The following is a 17,629-nucleotide window of genomic DNA, read 5'->3' on the forward strand; positions in this document are numbered from 1 at the left end:
TCTTCCATTGTGCATTTATTACAAACCCAGTTTCCATATGAGTTGGGAAATTGTGTTAGATGTAAATATAAATGGAATACAATGATTTGCAAATCATTTTCAACCCATATTCAGTTGAATATGCTACAAAGACAACATATTTGATGTTCAAACTGATAAAACTTTTTTTTTTTTTTTTGCAAATAATCATTAACTTTAGAATTTGATGCCAGCAACACGTGACAAAGAAGTTGGGAAAGGTGGCAATAAATACTGATAAAGTTGAGGAATGCTCATCAAACACTTATTTGGAACATCCCGCAGGTGAACAGGCAAATTGGGAACAGGTGGGTGCCATGATTGGGTATAAAAGTAGATTCCATGAAATGCTCAGTCATTCACAAACAAGAATGGGGCGAGGGTCACCACTTTGTCAACAAATGCGTGAGCAAATTGTTGAACAGTTTAAGAAAAACCTTTCTCAACCAGCTATTGCAAGGAATTTAGGGATTTCACCATCTACGGTCCGTAATATCATCAAAGGGTTCAGAGAATCTGGAGAAATCACTGCACGTAAGCAGCTAAGCCCGTGACCTTCGATCCCTCAGGCTGTACTTTATCAACAAGCGACATCAGTGTGTAAAGGATATCACCGCATGGGCTCAGGAACACTTCAGAAACCCACTGTCAGTAACTACAGTTGGTCGCTACATCTGTAAGTGCAAGTTAAAACTCTCCTATGCAAGGCGAAAACCGTTTATCAACAACACCCAGAAACGCCGTCGGCTTCGCTGGGCCTGAGCTCATCTAAAATGGACTGATACAAAGTGGAAAAGTGTTCTGTGGTCTGACGAGTCCACATTTCAAATTGTTTTTGGAAACTGTAGACGTTGTGTCTTCCGGACCAAAGAGGAAAAGAACCATCCAGATTGTTATAGGCGCAAAGTTGAAAAGCCAGCATCTGTGATGGTATGGGGGTGTATTAGTGCCCAAGACATGGGTAACTTACACATCTGTGAAGGCGCCATTAATGCTGAAAGGTACATACAGGTTTTGGAGCAACATATGTTGCCATCCAAGCAACGTTACCATGGACGCCCCTGCTTATTTCAGCAAGACAATGCCAAGCCACGTGTTACATCAACGTGGCTTCATCGTAAAAGAGTGCGGTTACTAGACTGGCCTGCCTGTAGTCCAGACCTGTCTTCCATTTAAAATGTGTGGCGCATTATGAAGCCTATAAAACCACAACGGAGACCTCCAGACTGTTGAACAACTTAAGCTGTACATCAAGCAAGAATGGGAAAGAATTCCACCTGAGAAGCTTAAAAAATGTGTCTCCTCAATTCCCAAACGTTTACTGAGTGTTGTTAAAAGGAAAGGCCATGTAATACAGTGGTAAACATGCCCTTTCCCAACTACTTTGGCACGTGTTGCAGCCATGAAATTCTAAGTTAATTATAATTTGCAAAAAAAAATAAAGTTTATGAGTTTGAACATCAAATATGTTGTCTTTGTAGTGCATTCAATTGAATATGGGTTGAAAAGGATTTGCAAATCATTGTATTCCGTTTATATTTACATCTAACACAATTTCCCAACTCATATGGAAACGGGGTTTGTACATTTACCATATTTTCCGGACTATAAGGCGCATTTAAAATCCTTTTTTTTCTCAAAATGTAGTGTAAGGAATAAGTTTGGTTGAGCTTATTTTTTTACTCATCCTCCCCCAGCGTTTACCTTTTTCCCATCTTTTACACGGTGCCTTGTGGCGACCCATCAGCGTTCCTGTTCTGTAAACATGTACACTGTTTGTTTGCCTAATCTTGAACGGGGTTTGTGCTGGAAATGTTTTTTTGTTGTACTTGTGCAATCACAATAAAGACCTACCTACCTAACTACCCACTGTCAGGTTCAAACACTGATGACATCTATTAAACAGACAAAGAAGCTAGGAATTACATTTGGCTCAATGAGGAGAAGTCTTACCACTCTCTGACGAAAGATTGTACGCCTCCTCTTTTATTGGGACTTTCCCTGATTACATGGCAACAGCTGTTTCTAAAGGAAGGGGGGTCATAAATAGCTGTCGCTTTTGGTTACAAAACAGTTCAAAGAAAAGGTGCCTGGAAGGGGGTCAGGTCCTGCTTCCTCTCCGCTTTGTAGATCTCGGGTCAAGACAAAATCTTCCTGTGGATTACAATACATCAAAGAAACCGACACCCTCATGTCGCTTCCCATCCTACACAGTGGAGTTTTACAAGCCTTTTGATTGGTAAGATCAAAGACAGCTTTTGTCTGCTCAAAGACAAGCCTCCTCTCTTCCTGATTTTAAATCTCTCTTAAAAACATACTTTTATTCCATGGCTTTTAACACTGAGTGATATCCATCCTGCAATGGCGCCCCATAATACACATGCTGTAAACCTGTTTTTATGTTTTTATGTTTTTATTTATTCTATTTTATTCATTTATTTTTTATCGTGTTCAGTTTGTGTTGTGTTGTGTTTGCTCGGTACTTGTATTATCTTTTAACCTGCCCTTTGTACAGCACTTTGGCTACCCCTGTGGTAAATTTTAAATGTGCTTTATAAATAAAGTTGATTGATTGATTGATTGATTGCTCGCCGGGAACTCATTGAAACACAAAGTTTTGTGATAACTTAGATACAATTATTCTGACACCTACCTGCCAAAATCAGCTTTACTGTACGTATTTGCGCCACTCGAGAGGTTCTTTAAACAGGCAATCGGGTGGCATTAACGATATTCAGCTGTGCTCAAAATAACTTCATCAAGACAAAACTGAAGAAAAAGGAGTCATTTTTGGTCTTTGTTGAGCTCTGAAGTGCAGTTCTACACACAAAAACAATCTCTGCTGCAAGCGGACGTCCGACTATGAATGCAATGCATCCCCCGGTGGGATCCAATGAATATTTCAAGGTTTAATGAGACAGCTAAAGTGGTTTGCTGTCATCTGGGCAGGGTTTCCATCCATGTCTTATTCTAACTGTCTAATAGTGGCTACAGCAGCTAAAACAAGCAGGCCATCACCATTACAACACACTAAAACTGAAATCTATCTTCACGTCGGGGCCTTTATCAAATATACATGCCAGGCCGTGTTCGCATCCTTGTACAACACTGAGTGGTTTAAACAAACAGTATAGAGACGTATTGCTGCTGCTGCCGCTCTTTTTCTCCACTTGAACAGGCTTCCTGCGCTGTGGCGCCCTCGTGCAACAAGCAGAGTCGTTAGGCGTTGTAAACGCTGCAAAGCGCCGCCAGAATGAACACCGATCTTGCACTTTAATGAGGAACGCCGAGGGGTGCAGACCACACGCACACACAAGTATGCAGAAGCAAAATGACAATCACACATAAAAAAAAACAAAAAAAAAAAAACCTTTTGTCAGCTAAAATAGGCAACATGAAAAATGAACCACGCACACGCACTTCCGGAGCTTCTTTCTCCAGACCGGCGCTGGCGCGATACGTCCTCGGCCGTGCCTGAGATGGTGGTTTGATAAATTGGCCCCTTTCATCTGGTCAGGGTGCTCTGTGTCAGTGGGTTTTGGGTGTGTTAGTTCCACGTGTGTTATGGTTTAACAGAGGGAGATGACGGCAAAGACACCAGGGGGCGGTATGTATATTTATTATATATATATATATATATATATATATATATATATATAGTTAATAAATATATATAATAATAGTAAACAATACTACTAAACAATAGAATGGAGTGTGTGACCAAAATACAAGAGTGTGTGGTGTACGCCAGTGACATACAGTGAGGTTCATGACTGGTGAGGCACTGACTTCATCACAGTCAGATTTACAAACATGTGAGAACCCTAAAGAGTATCTTATTCACCATTTGATTGGCAGCAGTTAACGGGTTATGTTTAAAAGCTCATACCAGCATTCTTCCCTGCTTGGCACTCAGCATCAAGGCCTGGAATTGGGGGTTAAATCACCAAAAATGATTCCTGGGCGCGGCGCTGCAGCTGCCCACTGCTCCCCTCACCTCCCAGGGGGTGAAGAAGAGGATGGGTCAAATGCAGAGGACAAATTTCACCACATCTAGTGTGTGTGTGATAATCATTGCTACTTTAACTTAACTTGAACTTTACACATACAAACTGTAGCACACAAAAAAGCACATTTAATAAAAAAAATGTGGCCCACCACATCATTCAATGCGGTCCGTCGCGTCATTAAAAGTGACCTGCCATGTAATTATAGTGGCCCACAATGTAATTCAATGTGGTCCAACACGTCATTTAATGTGGTTCGTCACCTCATTTAAAGTGGTCCACCACCACATTCAGTGTGGTCTGCCAAATCATTTAAATTGGCCCACCACATCATTCATTGTGGTCCACTATGTCATTTAATGTGATCCGTTGCGTCATTAAAAGTGGCCCGCAATGTAATTCTAGTGGCCCACAATGTAGTTCAATGTAGACCACATTAAATGATCACTTTAAATGACCAAGTCATTTCATGTGGTCCCTCGCGTCATTTAAATTGGCCCACCACATCATTCATTGTGGTCTGCTATGTTATTTAATGTAGTCTGTCTCGTCATTAAAATTGGCCCGCCGTGTAATTCTAGTGGCCCACAATGTAATTCAATGTGGTCCAACACGTCATTTAATGTGGTTCGTCACCTCATTTAAAGTGGTCCACCACAGCATTCAGTGTTGTCCGCCACGTCATTTAAAGTGGCCCACCACATTATTCATTGTGGTCCGCTATGCCATTGAATGTGTTTCGTTGCGTCATTAAATTTGGCCCGCAATGTAATTCTAGTGGCCCACAATGTAGTTCAATGTAGACCTCATTAAATGACCACGTTAAATGACTATGTCATTTAATGTGGTCCCTCGCGTTATTTAAATTGGCCCACCACATCATTCATTGTGGTCCGCTATGTCATTTAACGTGGTCTGTCTCGTCATTAAATGTGACCCGCCGTGTAATTCTAGTGGCCCACAATGTAATTCAATGTGGTCCAACACGTCATTAAGTGGTTCGTCACCTCATTTAATGTGGCCCACCACATCATTCATTGTGGTCCGCTATGTCATTTAACGTGGTCTGTTGCGTCATTAAAATTGGCCCGCCATGTAATTGTAGTGGCCCACAATGTAATTAAATGTGCTCCAACACGTCATTTAATGTGGTGTGTCACCTCATTTGAAGTGGCCCACCACATCATTCATTGTGGTCCACCATGTCAATTATGTGGTCCCTCGCATCATTTAAAGTGGCCCACCACATCATTCATTGTGGTCCGCTATGTCATTTATTGTGGTCCGTTGCGTCATTAAAAGTGGCCCGCAATGTAGTTCAATGTAGACCACATTAAATGACCGCATTAAATGACCACATCATTAAATGTGGTCCCTCGCGTCATTTAAAGTGGCCCACCACCACATTCAGTGTGGTCTGCCACATCATTTAAAGTGGCCCACCACATCATTTAAAGTGGCCCACCACATCATTCATTGTGGTCCGCTATGTCATTAAAGTGGTCCGTCGCGTCAATAAATGTGGCCCACAATGTAATGCTAGTGGCCCACAATGTAGTTCAATGTAGACCGCACGTCATTTAATGTGGCTCGTCACCTCATTTAAAGTGGTCCATCACAACATTCAGTGTGGCCCGCCACATCATTTAAAGTGGACCACCACATCATTCAATGTGGTCCTCTATGTCATTTAATGTGGTCCGTCGCGTCATTAAAAGTGGCCCGACATGTAATTCTGGTGGCCCACAATGTAATTCAATGTGGTCCAACACGTAATTTAACGTGGTCTGTCACGTCATTTAAAGTGGTCCACCACATCATTCATTGTGGTCCAACACATCAATTAATGTGGTTCGTCGCGTAATTTAAATTGGCCCTCCATGTAATTCAATATGGTCGGCCATGTCATTTAACGTGGTTCGTCACCTCATTTAAAGTGGCCCACCACAACATTCAGCGTGGTCCGCCACATCATTTAACGTGGTCCATCAGGTCATTTTTTGTAATCCGCAACATCAATTTCGAAGTGGCCCTCAACAAAAATCCAGTTCGACATCCCTGCTATACACGATGTCACTCTGATGGTGCTGGCACTAGTCTGGTCCACATAGCAGTGAATAGCAAGGCTGGGTATTATTGGCTGGGCAAAGAGTCTTGGCTCTCAGCACAATGCATTCTGGGACTCTGTTGGCTCAGTAATAATGTCTTAATGGATTTCTAATTGCTCTGAAATACTGTCCTCTTCCTCCTTAAATACTGCAGGAGTTTGGATTTGCACAATTGCTGAACTAAAAGCACCACCGTATCATCATAGATACATAAATAGACGGACAGATAATAAACGTTAAAGGTCCCAAATTGGGCAAACATGACTTTTTAAAGATGTTTTTAACGGTAATACGCATCAATAGCCTACGGACCAAACAAAATTATATTTTGAGCCAATCCCCTGAATTACATTTTTTTCCCACACTATTTTTAAAAGATGTTTACACCTTTTAAATCAAACTTTAATTGAATTCGACTAAAACAAAGGGGACAGAATGGCTCAGATCAAGAAACTTGAGGGTTCCTGGTTTGAATCCACTGCCGTTGTGTCTTTGGGCAAGACTCCAACTGGTGTACTCACCTTTCTTACCACGCCCCCAACGCCACAGGTAGTTTGGCAATTTAGGGGAACAAAATAAAAGTGTCTTACATCAGATCACGCTTTGTCAGAGATTATTTGTAATGTTATTGTGTAATATTTGCACCTAAAGAAATGCGAGTACATCCGTTTAGGAATATGGGTGTGGATGGGATGGAGGGGTGGGGGGGTTTCTGGCGGGCTGAAATAATGTGTATATTGTTGTATAACATGTTCTGGCCGAGTCCTCAATTACATATTATATTTGATTGATTAATAGAGAAGGTTAAAATATGAAGCCACTCTGCCTGAAAATTATCTGTCTAGGGTACACTTATTAATGATGACAAATTATACCTATCTACGATTAATCACAATTAATTTTGAGTTGTCTATGAACAAAATGCAATTAATAGCGATACATATTTTATATATATATATATATATATATATATATATATATATATATATATATATATATATATATATTAAGGGCGTGGGAAAAAATCGGTTCGAATTCGAATCGCGATTCTCACGTTTTGCGATTCAGAATCGATTCTCATTTAAAAAATGTGTTTTTATTTTATTTATTTATTTTTTGTTCCATTTTTTATTTTCTTATTTTTTTAATTAATCAATCCAACAAAACAATACACAGCAATACCATAACAATGCAATTCAATTCCAAAACCAAACCCGACCCAGCAACACTCAGAACTGCAATAAACAGAGCAATTGAGACGAGACACAAACACGGCAGAACAAAAATGAATATTATCAACAACAGTATCACTATTAGTTACAATTTCAACATAGCAGTGATTAAAAATCCCTCATTCACATTATCATTAGACATTTATAAAAAGAAAAAGAAAAAATGAACAATAGTGTCACAGTGGCTTACACTTGCATCACATCTCATAAGCTTGACAACACACTGTGTCCAATATTTTCACAAAGATAAAATAAGTCATATGTTTGGTTCATTTAATAGTTAAAACAAATTTACATAATTGCAATCAGTTGATAAAACATTGTCCTTTACAATTATAAAAGCTTTTTACAAAAATCTACTACTCTGCTTGCATGTCAGCAGACTGGGGTAGATCCTGCTGAAATCCTATGTATTGAATGAATAGAGAATCGTTTTGGGAAAATATCGTTTTTGAATCGAGAATCGCGTTGAATCGGAAAAAAAAATCGATTTTGAATCGAATCGTGACACCAAGAATAGATATTGAATCGAATCGTGGGACACCCAAAGATTCGCAGCCCTAATATATATATATATATATATATATATATATATATATATATATATATATATATATATATATATATATATATATATATATATATATGTTTGTATATATTTTACATATATAAATATAAATATATGTATATATATATATATATATTTTTTGCGTATATAAATATAAATATATATATATATATATATATATATATATATATATATATATATATATATATATATATATATATATATATATATATATATATATATATATATATATATATACTGTATTTATATATGTGTGCTTGTGTGGCTGTGTGTGTTTACATATCATAATGATATAATGGATTTATAATTAATAATAATTATTATTGAATATTAAGAGTATGTGAAAATTCAGATGCTACCTTGTTTACTTCCGTGACGACCACTAAAGCTTTGTAATGAATCAGAAATATCAAGCAGCCAAAAGTCAAACATGGATAAGTGTGGAGAGAGTGTTTTGCATTTTTACCATCATGCCTTGCAATGGATGGGTGTAATTTCGAGTTTTCTATGGTGATTGGACGAAACACAAAGCTTAGTGAGCAAGTTGTGTCATTTGTGACTCTTTTGTGCCCGTTGAATTTTTTTGTTCCGCACCATGACTAGGGAAGGTTGTTTGGATTGGGTCATGGAAGTAAATGCTGTGCTTGAGGTGTCAAGAAAGTACACATCATGGTCACTGACCTGACTTTCTTACACTGTCCACAAAACGTTGACACATTGCCAACTTTTAGGCCCCTTTGTTACAGTACAGACCAATATTTAAAACAATAGCAGATAAAATACGACACCTAAACTACTATTAGTGAAACATGAGAAACAAAAAAAACATGCAAAATAGTGGCTTTATTTTTTGTTCTGCACCATGACTAGGAAAGGTTGTTTGGATTGGGTCATGGAAGTAAATGCTGTGCTTGAAGTGTCAAGAAAGTACACATCACGGTCACTGACTTTCTTACTCTGTCCACAAAACGGTGACACATTGCCAACTTTTAGACCCCTTTGTATTTATATTTAATATGAAACACCTTGCATATACAGGTTGGAAATTGAGCCCGTTGGCTCGCGGGACCAAATTGAAGATGCCCTAGTTTAGAAAAAATAACCCCGTTATATCATTCCTTATGAAGTAAAGTGTTGAAAATAAAAACAATAAAGTAACACACAAATTCCCATAATGAGGGTTTCACTAGGGCAGGGGTCGGCATCCTTTACCAGTCAAAGAGCCATTTTGACCAGTTTCACAAATTATAGAAAACAATGGGAGCCGCAAACATTTTTGGAAATTTTAAATGAAATAACACTGCATACAAAGTTTTTTTTTTTTGCTTTGTGCTATGTATAATCCAGGGGTCTCAGACACGCTGCCCACACCTTTATATGGAATTTGAAAGCTGGTGCGGCACGCGGGTTTTAAATGAATGGCGCTTGTCAGCGTCATGCGTGCGGTGATGGTACAGCAAACAGCACCCACTACAACCAGCGTGCCTGATCAGCCACACGTTGTATGGGGCTTACGCTTGCTCACGTAGGTGACAGCAAGGCATACTTAGTCAACAACCACACAGGTTACACTGACGGTGGCGGTATAAAAAAAACTTTAACACTCTTACTAATAATGCGCCACACTGTGAACCCACACCAAACAAGAATGACAAACACATTTCGGGAGAACATCTGCACCGTAACACAACATAAACACAACAGGACAAATACCCAGAATCCCATGCAGCCCTAACTCTTCCGGGGTACATTATACACCCCCCCACCCCACCCCACCCCGCTACCAAACCCCGCCCAACTCAACCGACGCACAGAGAGGGGGGGGGGGCGGGGGGGGGTTGATGTGTGAGGGAGCAGGGTTGGGGTGGGGGCGGGGTTTGGTGGTAGCGGGGGTGTATAATGTAGCCCGGAAGAGTCAGGGCTGCATGGGATTCTGGGTATTTGTCCTGTTGTGTTTATGTTGTGTTAAGGTGCAGATGTTCTCCCGAAATGTGTTTGTCATTCTTGTTTGGTTTTGGTTCAAAATGTGGCGCATTATTAGTAAGAGTGTTAAAGTTGTTTTATATGGTCACCGTCAGTGTAACCTGTGTGGCTGTTGACCAAGTATGCCTTGCTGTCACGTACGTGTGCAAGCTGAAGATGTATATTGTATAACAAGTGTTGGGCTGGCACGCTGTTAATACAGCTTGTAGAGGGCGCCAAATGTTGTACCATCATGACACGCCCTTATTATAGCTGTAAAGGTGAAAATCGGTGAATATTAATCCCGGGAGTTTTCTGCGAGAGGCACTGAAATCCGTAAGTCTCACGGGAAAATTGGGGGGTTCAGCAAGTAAGCTGCTGAGCCGCATCAGAGTGATCAAAGAGCCGCATGCGGCTCCGGAGCCGTGGGTTGCCGACCCCTGGACTAGGGCAACAATAAAATATTTACCTTTTATCATACAAAGTCGGTCTGTACAATGCAACATTGCAATGACCCTGGAAGCATACATCCAGAAAAAAACATCCTGCCAGTTGAAAAAAAAAAAATGACATCAAGATTTTAAAGGTTGTTGGTATTGATCGCGAGTTTTGACACGCTTACATGACATCCTAATCAATGGTAATGTCATCAGTTAATAGATTGTAGTGTAGGACATGTTTATCAGATGACACAAATATTGGCTTATTTTGTCTAAAGACCGTTCAGACGGGACACACAACAGATCCCTCGGATTGGCCTTCTGCCAGGAGACAGTAGTTTCATGACCAATCAGAAAAGATGCTGGGTAGTGTATTCAATCCACCCCAAAGTGCCAAAAGGGAGGAACACCGCATGTAAGAAGAAAAAAAAGACGCCATACGTAAGTAACATACGCGTTCATGCATTAGCTGCGGTCAGCTAATAATAATGATTAAGCAACGTTTAGCTACTACCATTAGCTATCATTGAATGTATCTTCTATCGTAACAACTTGACTGCAAATAAACAGTGTTACCGTGGTGACACTACAGTCGTGGTCAAAAGTTTACAAACACTTGTAAAGAACATAATGTCATGGCTGTCTTGAGTTTCCAATCATTTCTACAACTCTTATTTTTTTGTGATAGAGTGATTGGAGCACATACTTGTTGGTCACAAAAAACATTCATGAAGTTTGGTTCTTTTATGAATTTATTATGGGTTTACCGAAAATGTGACCAAATCTGATGGGTCAAAAGTATATTGTGGAGGTCTCGCTTCTCCGGGTTCTTCGGACCACCAAGGACGGACATGACAGCTTCGTTCATGGTTGAGAACAAGGATTTATTTTTCAATAAATTGTTTTTGTGGTTCTTTTTAGTCATTAACAACCACCCTTCTCCTTCCCGGCTGCTGCCTTTAACAGAGCGACAGGTGATTAGATAAACGCGCACAGGTGGGCCTGTCGCTGATTTCGAAGCCGGTCCTGGCACACCCCGCTTCGAAGCAGGTCTGCAGGCCACCCCCCACACATATACATACAACAATGTTAATATTTGGTTACATGTCCCTTGGCAAGTTTCACTGCAATTAGGCGCTTTTGGTAGCCATCCACAAGCTTCTGGTTGAATTTTTGACCACACCTCTTAACAAAATTGTTGAAGTTCAGCTAAATTTGTTGGTTTTCTGACATAGACTACATCTATTCTAGCTGTAAATATACTCCTACCCTCTTAACCACGCCCCCAACCACGCCCCCGCCCCAACCACGCCCCCCCCCGCCCCCCACCTCCAAAAATCGGAGGTCTCAAGGTTGGCAAGTATGCGTTGATTTGACCAGGCCCGGCCCTAACCAATCTGGCGCCCTAGGCAAGATTTTAGGTGGCGCCCCCCCACATCGGCAGTGAAGTGTATATACTCACAAGAAACCGAATAGCTTTGTCTTTGACCTTTTTTTTTTTACTTACAACTATACCTAATATATAACGGGGTGGAAAAGTGACTATTACCTGCAGGGCAAACATTAGCTAACCAGAAGGCAATAACAATGTAAACAAAAAACACCTGCTTAAAAGATCTAATACAAATGTCCCTGAGGAATGTAAGGTGGGAGTACTGTAATTACCTAACGTTACATTATTATTTTCCATAACAATTTAGCCCCCTCAACAATTAACCCGACGTTAAAACAGAACGAGCTATTTATTGATTAGCAATTGCCGAATCATGTAACATTAGCTTAATGCTAAAAAGCCAGCTACTATCACATTCTGTAACAGACAAGTAATTTCATGTAGGCTAACGTTACCTACCTGCTACCTCTGTCTTTTCTCGTTTCTCCTCCTCTTCTTTTCTCTTTTTTCTTCCCTGGGCACCTGACAGTTTTGGCCGTTTTGACATCTTGTGTTGATTTTTTGATGTGGTGACGTCCAAAAAGAGTCATGATACGGGAAGGGAGGGGGCGCACCGTGCAGGGGGGGGGGGGGGGGGGGCGTAATGTTGTAACAAATAATATTTCTAATAAATAGGCTTTACTTTGCATTTTAATTAACGTGGGATTATGTTTTGTATTTAGAAATAATAGTACCAACTTTTTTTTTCTTTTTTTTTTTTTTCTCCAACATTTGTGGCACTGGCGTGGCGCCCCCTGATGGACGGCGCCCTTAGCATTTGCCTATACGGCCTATGCCACGGGCCGGCCCTGGATTTGACCATTGAAGTTTGAAAATCCAACATCAACTCAATTTACTATTTTGCATCGTTGTTTCAAAGTCGTTGCATCAAGTGTAACGAAACGACTTTTGACATTTTTTGTTTTTTTTTGTTTTCATGAAACGGCCTCTTTTTGGCGCTAACTCGAATTGACAGGTGCTCAATACAGACTCGAACCCGCGGTCACACAGCGTGTCAAGATGGGCAATAGTGGAGAGGTGCGCGTGCAGTGAGGCGTGCACGCGGCACGATACTGTGAGTCACGGCAAAAAAAAACAAAAAAAAAAACATCCACGCTGTGTGATCATTTTATATAATCTACCTAATATCAGCGTGGGTGCATACACAACCCACTCTTCTCGCCCGGTGCTCCCACTCACTGAGCAGCTATCGCGCGCGCGCACACGAGTGCGGTCTTTTCATTCATCCCCGTGAAGGCTGCGCACAGCATCATCAGCACCATCATCTGCCTCCTCCTCCTCCTCCTCCTCCTCCTCCTCCTCGTCCCCTCTCCGGTGCCGGGATATCTTCCCCAGTCCCCTTCTCTCTCCTCCACGGAGCGTTTCTCCAGCAGCGGATTATGTCCACGGTGTTGCGTTCAATGCCTCCGCGGCACACGGCAGAGAGGAGCCACTAGGGGGACACGCGTCTCCACCGCGCAACAAGAGGCGTGTGCGTGTGTGGCGCGTAAAATCATCCGGAGGAGCAACAATAAAAGTATCTCGGAGCGGTTAATCCGGGGACGGAGTTGCCAGATTGCACGGTGCGGCTGCGGGAGTGAAGACACTCGGCTGGCGGATGGTTGTCGATTTCGAAGAGAGGAGTCACCTCTGCAAGGTGAGACCTTGCAATCACTAAGAAATAGAGTTGGCATTGCATGACTTTAAAAAGAAGCGAATAATAGGGAGTTCTTGCAGGAGTGTTTTTTTTTAATTTTTTTATAAGGCTACAGCATAAAATAAGTTTAAGACACTCCAAATGTGTATAAACAGGTGAATAAAAACCACCATTGTTAAATAAACTCATTTCCAATTGAGTTCTTGTATGTTTGCAAGAATAACTAATACAATAGTGGCATGTAATAATAATAATAATAATACCTGGGATTTATATAGCGCTTTTCTAAGTACCCAAAGTCGCTTTACATGTAGAACCCATCATTCATTCACACCTGGTGGTGGTAAGCTACTTTCATAGCCACAGCTGCCCTGGGGTAGACTGACGGAAGCGTGGCTGCAATTTGCGCCAACGGCCCCTCCGACCACCACCTATCATTCATCATTCAATTCACCGGTGTGAGTGGCACCGGGGGCAAAGGGTGAAGTGTCCCGCCCAAGGACACAACGGCAGCGATTTTTGGATGGTAAGATGCGGGGAGCGAACCTGCAACCCTCAGGTTTCTGGCACGGTTGCTCTACCCACTACGCCATGCCGCCCCTATACATATATGAACATTATCTCATTTGAAAGTAAAGAAGTAAGTTGATTTTGAGTTTTTGCACCGGAACCATGCAGTGTAAAGTATGCACATTTGAGGCGTTTTTGTCATTTTGAACCAGCTTTGGTAAAATCACAGCACGATAACTTAAAAATAAAGACAACTTCAGATTGTTTTCTTATTTAAAAGTAGAACAAGCACATTCTGAAATTGTACAAATCATAATGTTGTTGTTTTTTTTTTTTTACACTTACATGTTGCGGTTAATAGTATTCTATCTTTATTTGTTGTTATTTATATTTTCTTGCATGCATGCAACATAAAGTATGCACATTTGAGGCTTTTTTTTGGGGTAATTTTTAACCAGATTTGGTAAAATCACGGCACGATAACTTAAAAATAAAGACAACTTCAGATTGTTTTCTTATTTAAAAATAGAACAAGCACATTCTGAATTTGTACAAATCATAATGTTGTAGGTTTTTTTTTTTTTTTACACTTACATGTTGCGGTTAATAGTACTCTATCTTTATTTGTTGTTATTTATATTTTCTTGCATGCATACAACATAAAGTATGCACACTTGAGGCTTTTTTTTGGGTCGTTTTTAACCAGATTTGTCCTGGTAAAATCACGGCACGATAACTTAAAAATAAAGACAACTTCAGATTGTTTTCTTATTTAAAAATAGAACAAGCACATTCTGAAATTGTACAAAATCATAATGTTGTTGGTTTTTTTTTTTTACACTTACATGTTGCGGTTGATAGTATTCTCTCTTTATTTGTTGTTATTTATATTTTCTTGCATGCATGCAACATAAAGTGTGCACATTTGAGGCTTTTTTTTGGGTCATTTTTATCAGAAAACAATCTGAAGTTGTCTTTATTTTTAAGTTATTGTGCCGTGATTTTACCAGGACAAAGCTGGTTAAAAATGACCCTAAAAAAGCCTCAAATGTCCTGGTAAAATCACAGCATGATAACTTAAAAATAAAGACAACTTCAGATTGTTTTCTTATTTAAAAATAGAACAAGCATAATCTGAAATTGTACAAAATCATAATGTTGTTGTTGTTTTTTTACACTTACATGTTGCGGTTAATAGTATTCTATCTTTATTTGTTGTTATTTATATTTTCTTGCATGCATGCAACATAAAGTATGCACATTTGAGGCTTTTTTTTGGGTAATTTTTAACCAGATTTGGTAAAATCACGGCACGATAACTTAAAAATAAAGACAACTTCAGATTGTTTTCTTATTTAAAAATAGAACAAGCACATTCTGAATTTGTACAAATCATAATGTTGTAGGTTTTTTTTTTACCCTTACATGTTGCGGTTAATAGTACTCTATCTTTATTTGTTGTTATTTATATTTTCTTGCATGCATGCAACATAAAGTATGCACACTTGGGGCTTTTTTTTGGGTCATTTTTAATTAGCTTTGTCCTGGTAAAATCACGGCACGATAACTTAAAAATAAAGACAACTTCAGATTGTTTTCTTATTTAAAAATAGAACAAGCACATTCTGAAATTGTACAAATCATAATGTTGTTGTTGGGTTTTTTTACACTTACATGTTGCGGTTTACAGTTTATTTGACCATTGAAAATGTGGTCATTTTCCAACCAATATTCTACAACACAAATACATTAAAACAACATGCTTTTTGACAATGTTTATTCAATGTCAGGTTTTTTGGACCATTAAAATTTGATCATTTCCCAACCAATATTGGTCCTGGTAAAATCACGGCACGATAACTTAAAAAAAAAGACAACTTCAGATTGTTTTCTTATGTAAAAATAGAACAAGCACTCTGAAATTGTACAAATCATAACGTTGTTGTTGTTTGTTTTTACACTTATATGTTGCAGTTAATAGTATTCTATCTTTATTTGTTGTTATTTATATTTTCTTGCATGCATGCAATATAAAGTATGCACATTTGAGGCTTTTTTTTGGTAATTTTTAACCAGCTTTGTCTGGAATAAGTCATTCATTATATCAGGGGCGTCAAACTCATTTTAGATCGTAGGCCACGTGGAGAAAAATCTACTCCCAAGTGGGTAAAATCACGGCACGATAACTTAAAAATAAAGACAACTTCAGATTGTTTTCTTGTTTAAAAACAGAACAAGAACATTCTAAAACTGTACAAATCATAATGTTGTTGGTTTTTTTTTATGATCATGTGGTTTATTTTGTACATATGTAGCATCATCTACAAAGATACAAATAATTGCTATTGCGACATCCAGTGGAAACATTTAGAACAGCTGTTTCTTTCATTCAAAAATGTCAGGTTAATTTTTATACTTAGCAAACTCATCCCATTCTGTCATTTTAAGCTAAAAACATTAAGTTGTTTTTGCGTTCTTGCACCGGAACCGTGCTTGCATGCATGCAACATAAAGTATGCACATTTGAGACTTTTTTTTTTGTCATTTTGTGTCTTCAATAAGTCATTCGTTATATCAGGGTTGTCAAACTCATTTTAGATCAGGGGGCCACATGGAGAATAATCTACTCTCAAGTGGTAAAATCACGGCACAATAACTTAAAAATAAAGACAACTTCAGATTGTTTTCTTATTTAAAAATAGAAAAAGCACATTCTGAAATTGTACAAAGTCATAATGTTGTTGTTGTTGTTTTTTACACTTACATGTTGCAGTTAATAGTATTCTATCTCTATTTATTTATTTATTCTTTATTCGTTATTGTTTATTTATAACCCTGGTCTAGTGTGAGCAATAAACTCACACAGTATACTGATGCCCTATTCTACATATTTTAGTACCGGTACTTTTCGGTACTTTTCTATACAAAGGGGACCACAAAAAAATTGCATTATTGGCTTTATTTTAACAACAAATCTTACGATACATTAAACTTATGTTTATTATTGCAATAAAATAACAATTTAGTCCTTAAATAAAATAGTGAACATACATACTTACAAGTTGCGGTTAATAGTATTCTATCTTTATTTGTCGTTATTTATATTTTCTGAATAAATGATGTGATGATGTTCATCAGTCAACTCATTGGTGTTCATTTTCAATCCATCAAGATAAAAAAAAAAATCACTTCAAAATCAAATTACAAGATGTTATTTATTTAGTTTGATCATTTTCCTCGACTGGTGCACTTACATGTGGTTTATTTTGTACATATGTAGCATCATCTACAGATACAAAGAATTGCTATTGCGACATCTAGTGGACACATTTAGAACAGTTGTTTCTTTCGTTCAAAAATGTCAGGTTAATTTTTATACTTAGTAAACTCATCCCGCGGGCGGGATAAAACCTGTTCGGGCCGTACGTTTGACACCCCTGCTTTATATGGAGTAGTGTTGCAAAATATTAATTTTGTGGTCTATCTTTCAGTTTAAACAATGGATGAATGCGTCAGGGGATTGGATAAATCAAATTGACGTTCATGCAGGAGTAGCCTATTAAATGTGTGCCATGAAGAATGCGTTTAAGGACTGTATAATGTGGGGATATTCAGAACTGTGCTGACATTTTGGACTTTACGAGTGTTCTTTATGTTGCGCCTTAAATAAGCCA

At 38.9% G+C, this 17,629-nt stretch overlaps 1 protein-coding gene across 1 annotated transcript in view; it reads left to right on the forward strand.

Moving 5' to 3' along the window:
* The first annotated feature begins 13,154 nt into the window (after positions 1–13,154).
* The window catches only part of LOC133596529 (zinc finger matrin-type protein 4), a 241,779-nt gene continuing 237,304 nt past the window's right edge, over positions 13,155–17,629 (forward strand). The window contains exon 1 of the mRNA XM_061949414.2: positions 13,155–13,445. Within this exon, the coding sequence (XP_061805398.1) occupies positions 13,407–13,445 (39 nt within the window). The 5' untranslated portion in view covers positions 13,155–13,406. The remainder of the gene's footprint in view (positions 13,446–17,629) is intronic.

Source organism: Nerophis lumbriciformis, linkage group LG02 (genome assembly GCF_033978685.3).
Source record: "Nerophis lumbriciformis linkage group LG02, RoL_Nlum_v2.1, whole genome shotgun sequence".
NCBI lineage: Eukaryota > Metazoa > Chordata > Actinopteri > Syngnathiformes > Syngnathidae > Nerophis > Nerophis lumbriciformis.